The sequence below is a fragment of the Selaginella moellendorffii genome, unplaced genomic scaffold, assembly GCF_000143415.4.
Source record: "Selaginella moellendorffii unplaced genomic scaffold, v1.0 SELMOscaffold_72, whole genome shotgun sequence".
NCBI classification, from domain to species: Eukaryota; Viridiplantae; Streptophyta; class Lycopodiopsida; order Selaginellales; family Selaginellaceae; genus Selaginella; species Selaginella moellendorffii.
In genome coordinates this window covers 672,215-688,221 of record NW_003314333.1, presented here as the reverse complement: position 1 = coordinate 688,221, position 16,007 = coordinate 672,215, and the positions used below count along the sequence as shown (strand labels likewise).

Genomic DNA, 16,007 nt, shown 5'->3' with positions numbered 1-16,007 from the left:
GGCAGATCAGCAATCTCCTCCTTTGACTTTGGAGCAGCAGTTGGTACAATTGCTTGATGCTATGCACTTGCAATTGAACAACCAAACTCAGTTGATGGCGGCGTTCACGGCCCATGGTACAACTCCTCCTGCTCTTGGTGCCAATCCTCGCGTTCGGCCAGAGTTCTTTCACAGGAATCCTGGGGATGATGTGTACCATTGGTTCGATCACTTTATGGTGATTGCCACATATCATTCTTGGGATGATGCTCGACGTTTGCGTGAGTTTCCCACGTGTCTCCAAGGGACGGCATTGCAGTGGTACAACGGTTTGGGAGCAGCCACTTGCGGGGATTGAAGTGTTCTTCCGGATGTCTTCAAACACGCCTTCAGACATGCCAATGACTGTGATGATGTTTTCCAACAATTGCATCGTCTTCGCCAATGGCCATCTGAGTCAGTGATGCAATTTGGTGTTCGTTTTCGAAGTCTTTTGCTTCGTGCGGAGCCATATATGTCAGAGCGGATCAAGCTAGGAATGTTGTGGCCAGGACTTCTTCAAGATCTTGTCGGACTTGTGCATGCACTTGCTCCTGCCACCCTTGACGATGCTCTTTGTTTGGCACAATGTTATAAGACGTCGCCTCTTCCACTTCTCGCTGCACATCCTTCAGCTCCACTTCCTATGAGTGATGGTCCTGTTTCAATGGAGGTTGATGCTGCTGCTGCTCGAGTCCAAGGTCAAGGGCGAGGACGTGGTCATGGCCGTGATGTTCGCTGTTGGGCATGTGATGAAGTTGGTCATACTTATCGGCGTTGTCGACGTTTTCCGGATTGGCGACCTCCATTTCCTGGGTGGAGACCTTGGCGTCAGCAACGTCCCGTTGGTGCTGCTGCAATGGAAGGTTTGGACACCGAGATGCCTCCAGGAAACGAGGAGTCACGCGAGTAATGGAGGGACCTTGCGCGAATGAGTCAATGACCCCTCCATCTTTCTTTCAGAAGTATCATCAAGCGGTTCACTCGGCACCAGTTCATCTAGTGTTTATTTTCCAAGCTCGTCTTTATAACAAGAGGTCTCCTATTATTCTCTCCGTGTTGGTTGATACAGGTTCGAGTTTATCTTCTATTGCTTGACCTGTTGCCACACGTTGTCATCTACACTTGCGTCATGCGGCAAAACCAATTTTCATTCTTTATGGCAACGGCTGTACACATGCATGTGCACGGGATGAGGCAGACCTGGTTGTGCGTGTGGGCGATCTCGAGCTTGAGTTGCAGTCGTTGTGGGTGGTGTTGAGTCAAGCTTTTGACCTCATTCTTGGTATGGATTGGTTGCAGCGCAATCATGCCAAGTGTGACTTTGAGGTTTCTCCCCCTTGTCTCATACTTCCTTATGTTTCATCCATTCCTCTCACTTCCGTACTTCTTCATCCCTCTACTTCTACCTCTGCTTCCATTACTTTTGTTTCCCCACTATTTCCTCATGTGTTTCCATCTTGTTCTGCTCTTCTCTTTTTCGATCCCTCCGACGATCTTTGTGTTGCAGCAGTTGACCAGCTCATGAAGGAGTATTCTGATCTTTTTGACTTTGACCTATCGTCTGGAGCCAAGATTGCCACACGTCATCCGATTCCAACTGGGGATGCTCGTCCAATCAAGGTTCCTATTCGTCATCGGTCACCAAAGGAGATCAAGATTTTACGTGCAAATGTCAAGGAGATGTTGGAGAAGGGTGTTATTCGGAAGTCGCGGAGTCCTTGGGCATGTGAACCTCATGTTGTGACGAAGTCTGATGGGAGTATTTGTTTCTGCATCGATTATCGTCCGTTAAACGACGTAACGATCCCAGATGTGTACCCTCTTCCTCACACTGCTGATCTCTTGGATCGTCTAGGGTGAAGTCGTTGGTTCACCAAGCTAGATCTTGCTTCTGGGTATTGGCAAGTACCGATGGCCGAAGAAGATATTCCTAAGACTGCTTTTCGTACACCATTTGGTTTGTATGAGTTCTTGGTCATGCCATTTGGTTTGAACAATGCTCCAGCAACTTTTCAACAGATGATGGACAAGGTTCTTTGCAATATGTCAGAGATGACTGCTAACTTCATTGATGATGTCTTGATCCACTCGGAGGGGACGTAGGAGGAGCACGTTCATGATGTTTGTAAAGTGTTGGATCGGCTATGCAATGTTGGTTTAAAACTGAAGCGGTTGAAGTGTGTGTTTAGATCCAAGAACACAACTTATCTTGGGTACCGTATTTCTTGTGAGGGTTTGCAAGTTGATCCTGACAAACTTGTGGCTGTTCTAAAGTTCCCTACTCCAAAGTGTGTGAATGACGTGTAGCGCTTCTTGGGCAAGGTGCAATATCTCAGGCGTTTTGTGGATCATCTTTCTGATCGCACTGCACCATTGCGAGCGTTGCTGAAGTCATCAACATCGTCTTTCATTTGGTCTCCAGATTGTGAGCGGGCGTTCGGGGATATCAAAGAGTTATTGACAACTCCTCCGATTTTGGCATATCCTGACTACATTCGACCTTTTATTTTGCACGTGGATGCTTCTGACATTGGTCTTAGAGGTGTGTTAATGCAAGAGAGCTTGAGTGTGCCTAGTCAGCGCCATCCCATTGCATATATAAGCCGTATATTACAACCAGCGGAGATGAACTACTCCACGACACGACAGAGAAGGAGTGTTTAGCAACAATCTAGGGTTTTGAGAAACTTCATGCATATCTACATGGTTCTTAGATGTTACTTGAAGGTGACCATGCTACTGTTACTTCGTTATTAAAGCGGAAGAACCTGGTTGGTAGTACTGCTCGGTGGGCTTTGAAGCTTCAGATATATGATTTTGATGTTGTTCACCGCCCAGGGAGTTCTATGGCTGATGCTGATGCCCTTTCTTGAGCTCCTCTTCCTTCTTCACTCTCTTCTCATGTTTCTGATGAGCTTTTCATTCCAGCATCTGTGGATTTTCTAGACGAGGATTCTGTGCCGTCGACAATTGCTATACTTGACGTTCAGTGTCCATAAGGTGCAGAGCAAAATCTACCTTCGCTTGATGAGGTTCGCGAGGCTCAACAGATTGAGCCCTGGATTCGAAGGCTTCGAGATGGGTTTGAGAATCCTGCATCACTTGCTGATGACTTGCCTTTCCGGCATTTACATTCTCAATATCGTCTTGAAGATGGCCTTCTTTATTTTGTGAGGACAGATCCTGATAATCATTTATGGCTGGTAGTGCCTTCTATCTTTATTCTGCAATTTCTCCATGCCTACCATGATTCTCCTGTTCTAGGTGGGCATATGGGACATCGTCATGTAATTGAGAAGCTACGCAAGTCTTTCTATTGGCCGGAGATGCGACATGATATTATCCGGTATGTGCGTAGCTGCATTTGGTGCTAAGCTTGTAATACTCCCCCTCGGGCTACGGAAGGACGGTTGGAGTCAATTGCAGTTTCCCGTCCGTTTGAGTTGGTGGCATTTGATCTTATGGGACCTTTTCCACAGTTGACTGCTGGCAATTAATATGTTATTATTGCTTTTGATTATTTGACTCATTGGGTGGAAGTTGGTGCTCTTGCTAGTGCCTCTGCAACTACTGTTGGATACTTCCTCCTCAATCGAGTGGTGTTCCAGCATTCTTATCCAGAGCGGATTCTTTCAAATAATGGTCCCGCATTTATGGCTGAGGCATTTCATATTTTGACGTCTCAGTTGGGGATTCGCCACACTTTCACGAGTGCTTATCATCCACAATCAGACGGTCTGGTGGAATGGCTCATTCGGACGTTCAAGGGGATGATTGCGAAGTATGTGAACTTTCAGCATTCGGATTGGGATGGTCATTTGCCGTCTCTTCGGTATGCGTATGTCACTGGGGTGCAGAGTTCTGTTGGTGCTTCACCATATAAACTCCTATATGGTCATGATCCAATATTACCAACGGAGCTAGGTTTACCTTCGCGATTGCCACGAGCTGCGAATGCTAGGTCATGGGATCAATATTTGACAAGCATTCTTCCACTTGTCCGAGTAGAGTTTGCCGAACACTTAGGCTGCGTACAAGTGGGACAACAACGGCACTACAACTCCCATCATCGTCCACTTGCAGAGTACAAAATGGATGATTTGGTGTTAGTCCGTTTTCCCCATCTTACGATATGTGGTTTATCTAAGGGGCTCCTTGCACAGTGGAAAGGACCGTATCGGGTGTTGCGGCAAGTTGGACCACAAGTTTATGAGGTTTAGCATGACATCCAGTAGGCCGATCCTCCAAACATTGTGCATGTGCAGTGGTTGAAACATTTCATACAAAAGGATTAGGAGCAGTTAATACCATCTACAGATCCGCCGATACCTCCTCCTGATGTTCCTCCAGATCCCAACCCGTCTACAAGAGAATCCTGATAGTCTTCCATTATTCCGAGAGGAGGGGATGATGTGAGGGCTAAGTGTACGGCTACGATGCCGTATACTAATATTAGCATAGTGGGATTTTGGTAGCCGTCGGATTGGTTTCAATCTGGACCACTCGCTCTTATATATAAGCTAGGGTTTTTGGGCTAATTGATATGCATATTTCTGTATTCTCTTTCTATATTCTATGCACTCATAGCTCCCTTTTTATTATATTTTAATTGAGAACCATTAATTTCAGTTTAATATATTTTTAAAATTCATATTCAACTATCTGTGATATTTTTCTTTTAGGGTTAGGGCCACCCTTGTTTAGGGTTTGGTGCGGACAGCACAAGATATCAATTTATTAACATTGGCATGATTATATTTTTGCCCCAATTTTGTGTTCTCTCGCTTCCAAAGGCAACAAGCTTCATCATCCATTTCTTGCAGGTGTTCTAGTGATCGACTGGGTGGCATCATGACATAGTAAGGCTTAAGCAATCTTCATCCCATCCAAGATACATCTTCATTACTTTTCTTTTGTTCTAGGCACGTGGGCTAAAAATGACAAGAAGAGGGGAAACCTAGAGAAGGGATCTTCTATGGATTCACAATAGGTGCTCAATCTTCTATGGCTATCTAATGAGTAATCCTCTACTCAATTTAGTTCCTGTCATACCTATAACACATGAGCAAGTTAAAAGAACAATCACAGAGAACACTCTCACCTATATGTGGCCTATATCCCATTCCCATCCTTCTTCTAGCTGGAGTTTTGCCTTCATGACCATCCAACACAATCAATGCAGGCAACAACAGCAGCAAAAAACTTGTGTAGCTTAAATCCTGCAATGCCAACACATGCATTGGCTCACATACTCCTGGAAAATCTTCTTTTTCAAGGCCACACAACACCACCGAGCACACACCAACACAATTGGCTTTAACACCCAAAGGGATGTATATGAGTGGTTAGCTTTTTGTTTTTCTTGTTCACAATACTCACTCTTTGGTTGTTTTTCCTAGTCCCAACTTCATGCATTTGCCATGCTAGCACCTAGACAATGCTCAGCAAGTAGATTTTCTAGAAGCCCCTAGCACTAAACTCTCTCGACAGGGTCCTTAACATTTTGCGATGGTCCGATGATGGATCACTAATCGAAAGGTTGCTTGTGCATTGCCACCTGAGCCATTAATAAGGTTTATTTCTTTAAAGTTTTTCATGGGTAAAATACCTCCATGCAAACTCTATCACCTATTGTGGCTAGTGTTCAATAACATGCAACAATCAACCTTTAGTCTTTGGCACCCCAAAGCAATAAGAAACATGGCAAAGCCCCCTATGGAGGCTCTTCTGATGAAGGAGTATCTTGGCCATTGACAACAATGCCATGCTCCAAGTACATCACTATTTCAATTGCATGGCATGAACATAGCTATGGCTGGCTTAGGGAACCTTGTATAAAGATTATAGAGATCATACCAAAGTGCTTGGAATGGGATGGCATATACTGGATAAATGCTTTTGTTCCAAGGACATCACAATATGCTATTCATGACATGCTCTAATGTCCTCTACACAACTTACTAGCAGATCAATATACATTGCTTGGTGCCTTTGTGAAGCGGTTTCGCAAAATGCAAGGAACATCTATGCATATCGACACTCTTAAGTTTGGAGAGAGCTTTCTGAAGCCCCAAGGACCTTGGTATTCAACTATGTTACCATAGCTATCATATTGTCATCCTGGGATTTTAAAGTAGCACTCCTATTGCATGCTCGATACCACCAATCTCTTCTACTTGCAACAATTGGAATTTCATATTTATTTGTGAGGTTATCTAGACTTCTCATGTGTACTACTCACACTCATGACTAATAATCTTGCATATGTTCAAACCTGCATGCACAATTGTTAAAAAGATGTCAATAAAACACATCTCCAACCTCTAAGAGATCTATTAAACATGCAAATGGTTACATGTCACTCCCATCACGAACTGAAACCTAGTGTAATGAATCTTCCTCCATTCAATCATCTTCATTGTTAGATATCATAAGCAGTCAATTTATGGAAAAGTGTCAAGGATGGAAGCAATAGAAAACAACACTTTTTACCTGAATTAAACATTGGAACAAATGGTGGGAGTTCTAGTATGTCTTTTATTTTTTCTAGTTCTTCATTTAGATACTAGTTTTCTTCTTCATCTTCTACATTGTCCTTATTGACATGAACAACAACCTCTTCATTACATTGTTGTTGTCAAATATCTAGCAAGCCAATATTTTCTTCTCACAAAATTTGATTGGCAGCATTGCTTGGTGCTAGAGATGGCATCCCACACTTCTAGATGCATTTGCAGGAAAAATATGACAACATCAATATAATGATAAATTCTACAAAGAAAAGAAAATATACTAGTAGCATTGTTCTCTCACTACTAGTAGGTATGTGCTTGTGTTTGGTAGTGGAGCAAGTGTTTATGAGTCAAGTGTTGACTTGTGTGTACAAGTAGATGATTAAAGATAGTTTTCTATTACTCTTGTTACAAATTATAACCCATGCAGTGAAAAGCAGACATGGTGGAAATAGTAGTAGAAGCCCCCTAATTGAAATAGCTTATAGAGAGTTCTTTTCTATATCTGGGAATGCAATGCCGTATTGGTAGGAGTGGTAATACATTCCTGGTTGATTAAGTTTTATAGAGGTTGACTATAAAGCTCTTTTTTGTGATGGAGGTATCAATGCTGTGGTGGTGAATTCACATGATCCAAATGCCTACACTATTATAAGGATTACAAGACATTGGTACTTGGAAAGATGGTAAGATTTAGTGTTATCATTTTTTAGTGGATAATGGAGCTTGTTTTTAAAATACAAGCATCTTTGACTAAGCTACAAAAATAAAGTATAGCCAATTCTCACATTTTTTGGTGAAGCACACAATGTTGCATCCATACTAGGAGGATAGGAAAAAATTCAAGTTAGATCTTGCAAATAATGAGTTTTTGTACTTGGAGGCTCTTTTCAGACTAAATTGTTGTACTCCTAAATTTCAAATAAAGTATGCATGTGATGTTGATAGGGCAATAGTGTGGGAGATAAAAACCATTGATTGTGGACGTCTATGACAAAATGCACTAGATAAAACATTATGGCAAGTACCAAGAAATGTGAATAAGATTAAAGTTTATTTACCATATCTTTTAATGTTCTTTTTTCTGTGTGTATGCTAAAGGTGCCTCATATTGGCATCCAAAGAAACTCCTATCTTGAATGACTTTACAAAAAGCTAACAAGAGAAAGATACGAATTACAAGTTGAATATATTAAATTCTTTTAACTATACTTTTTTATTGGACATGTTTGTTGGCTAGCTATTGTTCTAATGTTTTGAAGCTCAAGCACAAGTCTCTCAACTGTATAATATAACTACACTAGCAATGGCTATAGAGGAGATTCCAGCTATGCGACAAAAGACTATCATAAGGTGGCCTTTTCAAGATGGACTTGAAGTTGTATGCCCCACAGATTTAGGATGGAGTGAACATGTTGTAACCCACCATAGGTCTCCAAATAACAAATGAAAAAAAGTGATGAAAGAGATATTGGAGAACTTACTGATCACTCATCTCCACCAAGTTTTGGAAACGGCTTTAAGGGACCTCAGTGGTAATTATAATGATACTATAGAAGAGTGTATGGCACTTGTGGTCTACCACATGTTTTTCTTGGAGTTGCAACTGGTTGGGGATGCCTTGCAAATTGGTTTCTAACACTAGATGAAGATAGAAGCATATTATTGTCCTAAAAAAAGTGGAGTACTCCATGGAGCATTGTCAAGAATTGGTGTCCGCATTTTCATCCACGCGAGTTCTTTCTTGATGTTCTTGGCTTTCTCCCTTTGGTGGGCATCTTACAACTGCCATCACCTACCATCTATGCCTAATAATACACTACTAAAGTTCTCTAAAAGATAGTTTATTCCAACCACTTGCTTGAAAGCATTGCTCTCTAAACAAGCAACCTCTTGAAGCTCCACAAGTATGGCACTTTGCTCCTCACATAACATCACTATACTCCTCAAACCCCCCAAACTCATCCTCAGTTGTAACATCTTCCTCTTCATCTTTAGCTTTGGCTGTGCGCTTAGGCTAGGGTTTTTGCACACTAGGCAAACTGGTGGGTGAAACACAAGAGGGATTGGGAGCAATTCACACCTTTGGGCCTGATCCTTCACTAAACCAAATTTCATTTTAGAGCAGTATATGAAATTTCATGGAATTCCATTATTTCCTGGGGAATTATTTGGGATTTCAAAATGCTTGAGTACTTAATTATTGCTTTTGTTTGTAAAAATGGCCAAAATTTCATACTATATACTATGCTTAGAGGAAGGAGAATGGGAATTTATCAAGATTGGAAGACAATTGTACCTTTTATAAGTCATATAATCTTAGATATAACACATATTCCTTTTTCTTTTGTTTCCTCCAAGATCTACTACCCTATAAAGCCCAGCATCCATGGTTGAAAACTATAAAGTTAATCACTCTATTTGAGCTCCTCAGCCCTTGCTAAGTTGCAACAATGCCCAAAAGCTTTAATCAACTAGAATTATAAATCAGGCAAACAATTCAAAGCTTATAATTATAAATAATTTGAGACAATTAGTTGAATGGTTATGGATGGTCATGTAAATGGCCCCTTACATGACCATGATCCCTACATAATGGCCATTAGATTCTGGGGAATATCCTTAAAAAATCTAATATTTGATTAAGGTGGGAATATTCGATTTCACATGTAGGAAATATTCAATTTCACGTGGGGAACATGCAGAGAATATCCAAGTTTACGCATTCTTTGTTTGTGCAGGGAATTGCTTCTTTGTGTCAACAGTCCTCTTCTCACTATCTCCAGGGCCATGCCCCCAAGTCTCGCATGGAGAGGTCGAGCAACGTGGACGAGGAGCTTGTGCTTGTGAGCTGTGACCTTGAAGGAGAAAACGTCGACGCCTCCATTTCTGCCAATAGCTATAAAATTCAACCATGCTTTTGCACCGATCCAAAAAATGACCATATTTTGAATCACTTGGCACTACAGTGCCGGCCAGCAATTCATTTGTCAGGCCACCCCCTGCTCTATTAGATGTGAATTCATACTGCAGTTCTTCATACCAAGGAAGAGTGCGACCATAAGTTATAAGACACCTTTGTTATTTTACTGGTGATTTTATTTAAATAAATGACGTAACGTTTGATGTAGCCAAATCAAACCCGGATTTGCACATTTAAACTCATTTGCACAGCAGGAAGAAGCTACGACTAGAAGGAGATTCCACGCCTTCGACCAGCATCCGGAACTGGTGGAGGCAATTCCACATCGGGATCATCATCTGCAAAATGAGGCGTCAGAAGGAGCAAGAGACAGGTTTGATACTTACCAGGAGCACGGCAGTTATCACACAACCACAACTCCCAAGTTTCCTCAGTAGCAGTGGTGCAGAGCCAGTGAAACCAGACGTTACAGTAAGTACAGCTTATCCACTTATCATCCCTGCAGGTTTCAGCACACTTGCACTCTGGACAGACGTCCTCGGCCGGCTTCTTTGAGTAGCGATTGCTCTTGAGCACCCGAAGTGCGGAATCGATATCCTTGAGATGGCTGGACAGCTGACCGAAAGACATGAAAACTTGAGTAACATGAGGGTGTTCCCAATCCTTAACCACCCAAGTATCTGTCTCTGTAGGAGTGTACACCACCCAAACTAGCATCGTCCTTCTTTGTGTCACTGCAAACAACTCGTCTGCAACCTCTAGAGTTCTCTTATGATGCTTCTCGGGATTGTTAGCAACGGTAATCTGGAAGACGACTAACCACTCCTCATCGGAGTAGAAAACATCGGCTCCGATGTGGTTGAAGTTCGGAAGGAAAAGTGTAGGTGACAGGCCCACATCTTTCAGCTCATCTATCCCAAACTTCCCCTTGACTGTCCGCACTCCTGCAGGCTTGATCAAAATTTTCTCGCTCAGGTCATTGTTGTCCACTCTTATACAAGGGGTCAGCAGCTTGAGCGTCAAGATGGTAGCCTCCTCCACATTCCAGCCAATGCGCACCAGGTTGTTGTCCTTCATGATCATTCCGAGCCACCTCCGAACCTCAACCTTCCCTTCCTCCAAACTTTCCGCCTTCACCTTCTCCGAAATTAAGCCAAATGCATACGAACGGAGTTCACCAGTTAAACACTTCCCTCTTCCATCTCGACCCCTGTAGAAGGCACGGGTATCCATCGCAACCGTCAAGCGAGCAACCTGCTCCCCCCGTAGTGCTCTGGCAAGTTCACTAACCTCCCAGCTGCTCCGGTTCAGGATGAAGTCCGCAATCTCATCCTTGAGCCGACTGATAGCACTATCCAGTTCACCGTCCTCGCCGAAATAGTGATGATAAATCAGTTGCGGCACAGAACCAGTTCTTTGCAGAGTATAAGCAATTTCTCCATCAATCAAACGCTGGTCCGTAGTTTCGAGGTACATGCCAATGCAGGCAACTAGTTCTTTTCTCTAACAAAACAGCTCGGTGAATAACCAGTTTTCCAAAACAGGGACTTACCGTATACCCTCCGCAAACGATAAGTTGAGGCGGAGCAGCGTCCTTTATAAGCTCTTTGCGCAGCTTGCTTTCTATGGATGCACAGAAGACGACGACGCACACCTGAGCAAGAGACTCGACAAAAGATCGAGCAGCAAATCTGATCTGGCCGGAGAATATAGCTTTGTCATGTAGCGAGTTGCCATCGTCGAATAAAAGGTAAACCTTTTGCAGCTTCTTTCGCTCTTTGAGAAATTGGAGCAGACTGTCCGGCCTTTCGTAGTCGACACATTTCAGCGCGTTGAGAGCCGCTTCATCACGAGCATAGGCTAGAATGAGCGCACGCCATAAATTGTAAGATGGATCTTCCATGAACACTCGGGCGTTGATATACGCAACAGCAGCAGCGCCGGTAGCTTTTCTTCGCTCGCTGGCATATAAGTAACCAGCTGCGGCTGCAACGCTGTACGTTTTTCCAGCCCCAGGGGTCCCAGTTATGAACCGAATGGCAAGATTCGGGTTCGTGCTGTACACGCTCGGACCCTTCTTCACAGCTTGGAAAAACTTCAGTATGTCCACCGTAGTTTTCCGTCCCATGTATGAAAATGAGGTCGCGTCTTCTGTAAGAATGTCCGGCGCCAGCAGATCTATCCGGGTATCGATGCTCCCGAGCTTTTCTTCTGTCATCTCTTGATAAGACGTTTCCAAAGACAATGCCAGCGCAGAAGCTTGAGCTTTCACCTCCCCAAATGGATCTACTCTGCGCCTTTTCCTGCTAACTGCAGAACAAGCGCTAAGTAATGCCGGATCAACACAAATTGACGTACCGAGTGACAGTAGAGCAGATTTGGTCGCAGCATCGGCAGGGAGGAAATAGTCCAATCGGGTCGACTCTGTAAGCTGGAGTAATGCGTCAATGATGGTACCAGCTGTCTCATTGTCGAACAAATCCAGGACCTTAACCCTTGCGCTATCCCAGCTGAGCTTCTCTCTACGAGACAAACCGCAATCACCCATCTTCAAAACTGCTTCCACAACTGCCTTTGCATCCCGGAACTCCTGCATTGCGCCAAGATAACCTAACTTCTCGAATAGCTTACAACACAGAATTAATACTATTATTTAACAAACCGCAAGGTAGGCCAACCTAGGGTTTAAGGCGTTCTGGCCAGTTTGCAAAGATTTACCATTCTTGTTTCCAGCAACAATACCACAGTCCAGAATCACAAGATGTATTACAATTAACACCTAACTATTTACACAACGGAAATTAATGTTGATCTTCTTGGCAGCTCTAAGTGAGGAGGCACAGAAAGGAATTGTCAACGAGGTTAACAAGCTAGCAATAAGTTTTTCTTTTGTGCTCTTGGGTCTTAGAGTTCTCGATAGGATCCAGTGTTTCTCCTCACCAGTTGGGCATTGTGGCAGAGTTTCCTGTTGAAAGTCAAGCACAGAAAAAGAAACAAAATACCTCGTGCCCAGCTGCTTTCAGTGCCTCCTTTTTCTCCTCAATGCTTGGGATTTGGCCACTACCACTCCCTAGCGCTCTCGCGATCCGGCGAGCTATGGGCATGGGGGAGGAACAACGAGGGGCAGCACGAGGTAAGTTTTCTTTTTCTGCTCTTAGTCTTATAGTTCTCTATAGAAAATTCCACCTCCAATCCCAAGAAAGACGAGGCACTGAAGGTAAGTTCCTTTTTTTGTGTGTGTTTTTAAAGACTTGGAGTTCTCATCAGGAAACTTTGCCATAAGGACGGGTGAGGAAAAAGCACTCAAAACAACTAGGCACGAGGTAAGTTTTTTTCTTTTTTGTGCTCTTAGTCTTAGAGTTCTCTATAGGAAATTCCACCTTCAATCCTTCTGAGAAGAAAGACAAGGCACTGAAGGCAAGAATTTATTTTTTTTGTTTTTTGTGCTCCTAGAGACTTAGAGTTTTCATCAGGAAACTCTACCACAATTCCTGACCGGTGAGGACAAAGACAAGCTCGAGGCACTAAAAGCTACTTAAGGTAAGTTCTTCTTTTAAATTGCTCATAGTCTTAAGAGTTCTTGATAGGAAACTCCATCTCCAATCCTAAGTCATGAGGAGAAACACGAGGCATTGAAAGTACCATGAAACTCTGCCATAAATCGGGAGCATTGAAGAGAAAGAGTTGAACGAGGTAAATAGTTCTCTTACATATAAGTGCTCGAATCTTAATAGCTATGGGCCAATATTGAGCAGATCTCAAACAACATTTCGTGCAGTCCTCTACAGCATTGTCAACAGCCTTCATGACGTATGGGATATTCCTGGATAGACCCTCATGTCCTCACTCGCAGTTCTTGTTTTATTGGTTCTTCGCGAAAGTTTCCTCACTCGCAGTTCTTTCTTTTTAGTTCTTTTTTCTTGGTTCTTCGCAAATGTTTCCTCACTCGCAGTTTTCTTTCTTTCTACATGGGCTTCACCACCAGAAGTCTTGGAAGCCACACTGATTGTCCAGGTAAACGAGTGTCCGAGAAAGAGATTTTCGTTTCCATGTGATCGTTCACTTGGCTTCTATCTTTCGTCTAGAAAATGGAGCGCAATACAATTTGATCGGTTGGTTTCTATGGCTTTTTCTCTCTCGTTTTTTTCTAACTTGAAAACACACAGAGGGAATGGTTCGTCATTGTCGACTGGACGTGTGATATATTATGTGAGGCTTGGAAAAACGAACAGTTCTTCACAGATCAATCTTCTCATGCATGTGACTGTGACTGGGTTTTCTTACATTTACTTTTCTACTTTCTTCTCATCGTGGATACTCCGTGATCTTGTGTTTTTATCCTTTTGTCAGGGCCGGATCATGTTTACCTCCAAAGGATAGAACCGGTGAAAGAACGTAGAGAAATCACCAAGATCATCGACCGTGCTAGAGATCGAGAAGCCACAGAAGTTTCAATTGAGCTTTGTTCTACTCGCTTCTCTTCTTGTAAGTTACCACCGGACGGTAAACAGCCACGACTTTGATGATCCCGCAGCCAACGAGCTCTCCCACAACAGCATCCACATCCTTGTACGCTTCCGGGGCCTCCTCGAAGAGCAAGTTCACATCCTCGCAAATCACCCGGCCTCCCAATCGCGTCTCCTGGAGCGCCGCGGCAGCAGCGTTCACGGTCGAGGCCTTGTTCTTCATCCTGGTCAGCGCCACTCCCCTCGTCAAGCTCCGCCCGGCACCGTGAGCGAGCGAGAAAGAGTTCTCTCGCTGGTCGCCAACCGGCATCACCAAGTAGGAGAACGATCCCCTCGACCCCGGAATGACCACTGCCCCTTGATCACTCGGCGCAGCCCCTTTCCTGTGCAGCCACACCGATCTCGAATCTATCTCCTTGTTGGTCACGTTGTTGTGCCAGATATCCAGCACCTTGCTCGCGCTAGCGTCGGGATCGCTGCTCAAGCACGTCATGATCCGGTGAGCGATCAAGTCCCTGTTGGTTCGAGCCCAGTTGCAAGCGTAGTTGTGCTGCTGCATGTACGCATCAAACTCTGGCGTGTTCTCGCGGAGCTGGACGGGCTGCGAGTGAGCGATGTGCTTTCCAAGTCCCCGGGAGCCGCTGTGAACGAGCAGTACAAGCTTGTCTTCGTGCAATCCCAGCGCCGAGAAGCTCACCGGATCCTCAACTCGTTCCACTTGCTGGATCTCGGCAAAGTGATTGCCACCACCTATAGTTCCCAGGCTCTCGTCGAAAGGAGTGCTGGAGCTCGCGGAGATACCGTTCTTGGCTAGCCACTCCGAGAGGCTTCCATCCTTCCAGCGTCCCTCGATCCCCTGGAGCTTGTCGCAAATTCTCTTTGGACGAGTGGAGCTGGAGAGAGTGGTCTGGAACAAGGCCATGCCACAGCCAACGTCGCCACCGATGAGCACTGGATAGATGCATTCCTCCGACTCGATGGCCGCCCCAATGGGATAGTGATCCGATGGATGCAAGTCGGGCATTCCCACCGCCTTGACCACTCCCGGAAGCCTCGCGACCTGTTCTAGCTGATCGATTGCTAGCCGCTCCACGAAATCCTCGAGAAATCTCTCCGAGGAGTGGACCACTGAGACTGCGGCCGCTGGAGCTTGATCACCATCCTTGGAGGAAAGATTTCCTCCACCGACGAATCCCTCCCCTGCCGATACGAGCACAACCGCGTCGTTTGCGACCCTGGACAGCGTCGCTGGCCCGATCTCTGTGCCATCGGCAGCGAGGAAGAGGCGCTGGGGTTTCTTGATGCGGAGCTTCTTCTCGGCGGCCGCGAGGATCGATCTGATCGATTCTTCTGGATTGCTGGCATCCAGATCGAGAACTACTGCCGATCTTACCGTCTGCCGGCTGTTCCTGGCGAGCGTGATCCTCGTTCCAGGCATGGAAATCCCCTACATTTTTTAGGGTTCTAGAGAAATTTTATAGTTGACAGTCTTGTCCTAAGAAACCGAGTACACGTCGGTGATCTTGCAGCCTTGTTCTTCTTGCTCGAGAACCTCGACGATGAAATTCATGGATCCTTGCAAGGGTAAGTCTTTGAGAGTTGGAAGAACCTCGGGCAAGCTAAGATGTAGATTTCCCATGTTTATCTCCTCAATGATGTGTGGAGGAGAGAGTATATTCTCTTTGCTCTCTCACTATAAACTATTGCCTCCCTATCCCATCTTCCCTGTAGGGTTAATATTAGTAGTTTGTTGAAGCTCGCGCAGATCCTCGCTGCAAGGCTTGATACTGAGCCAGCCGCCGCCGACGTCGTGCTGGAGGCGCGAGCGCTCTGTGAATACATCGCAGAGGCTTCTATCCGCCTGCCAACGACCACACCCTCTTCTCCTTCGTTTCAATCCTCTACCTGGGAAGCCTCGGGCCCGAGGAGCGTGAAGGGCTCCGAAGATCCCTTCCGCCGGCTTCTCAGGTTGCGTGTGATCTTGTGGTGGAGTTTGCGGGGGAGCTGCTGGGCCACGACTTTGGTGCTTGCGATGGAGATGACGAGGTTGGGAAGCCGCTGCAGATGTTTTGGGAGCGCTTTTGT

The 16,007-nt window shown here is 44.8% G+C and overlaps 2 protein-coding genes across 2 annotated transcripts; both read right to left on the bottom strand.

The window, feature by feature from the left end:
- Window positions 1-9,710: 9,710 nt before the first annotated feature.
- LOC9639839 lies at window positions 9,711-12,560 on the bottom strand. Its single transcript, XM_002986119.2, has 5 exons — window positions 12,459-12,560; window positions 11,815-12,046; window positions 11,009-11,766; window positions 9,843-10,959; window positions 9,711-9,794 (listed from the first exon to the last, which is right to left on the bottom strand). Exons 1-5 carry the CDS (start codon window positions 12,558-12,560, stop codon window positions 9,724-9,726), a joined length of 2,280 nt encoding a protein of 759 aa, XP_002986165.2. The 3' UTR covers window positions 9,711-9,723.
- Window positions 12,561-13,638: 1,078 nt separating this feature from the next.
- Window positions 13,639-15,364, bottom strand: LOC9639927 (RNA-splicing ligase RtcB). The gene has a single exon (XM_002986118.2). The coding sequence runs from the start codon at window positions 15,358-15,360 to the stop codon at window positions 13,924-13,926; it is 1,437 nt and encodes a 478-aa protein (XP_002986164.2). The 5' UTR covers window positions 15,361-15,364; the 3' UTR covers window positions 13,639-13,923.
- Between the last annotated feature and the right edge of the window lie 643 nt (window positions 15,365-16,007).

Coding starts and splice junctions, on each gene's coding strand:
- LOC9639839 (XM_002986119.2), bottom strand. CDS start 12,560: ATGCCCATAGCTCGCCGGATCGCGAGAGCGCTAGGGAGTGGTAGTGGC. Junction 12,047..12,458: donor TGAAAGCAGCTGGGCACGAG/GTATTTTGTTTC, acceptor GGCGCAATGCAG/GAGTTCCGGGATGCAAAGGC. Junction 9,795..9,842: donor TGATAACTGCCGTGCTCCTG/GTAAGTATCAAA, acceptor CTCATTTTGCAG/ATGATGATCCCGATGTGGAA.
- LOC9639927 (XM_002986118.2), bottom strand. CDS start 15,360: ATGCCTGGAACGAGGATCACGCTCGCCAGGAACAGCCGGCAGACGGTA.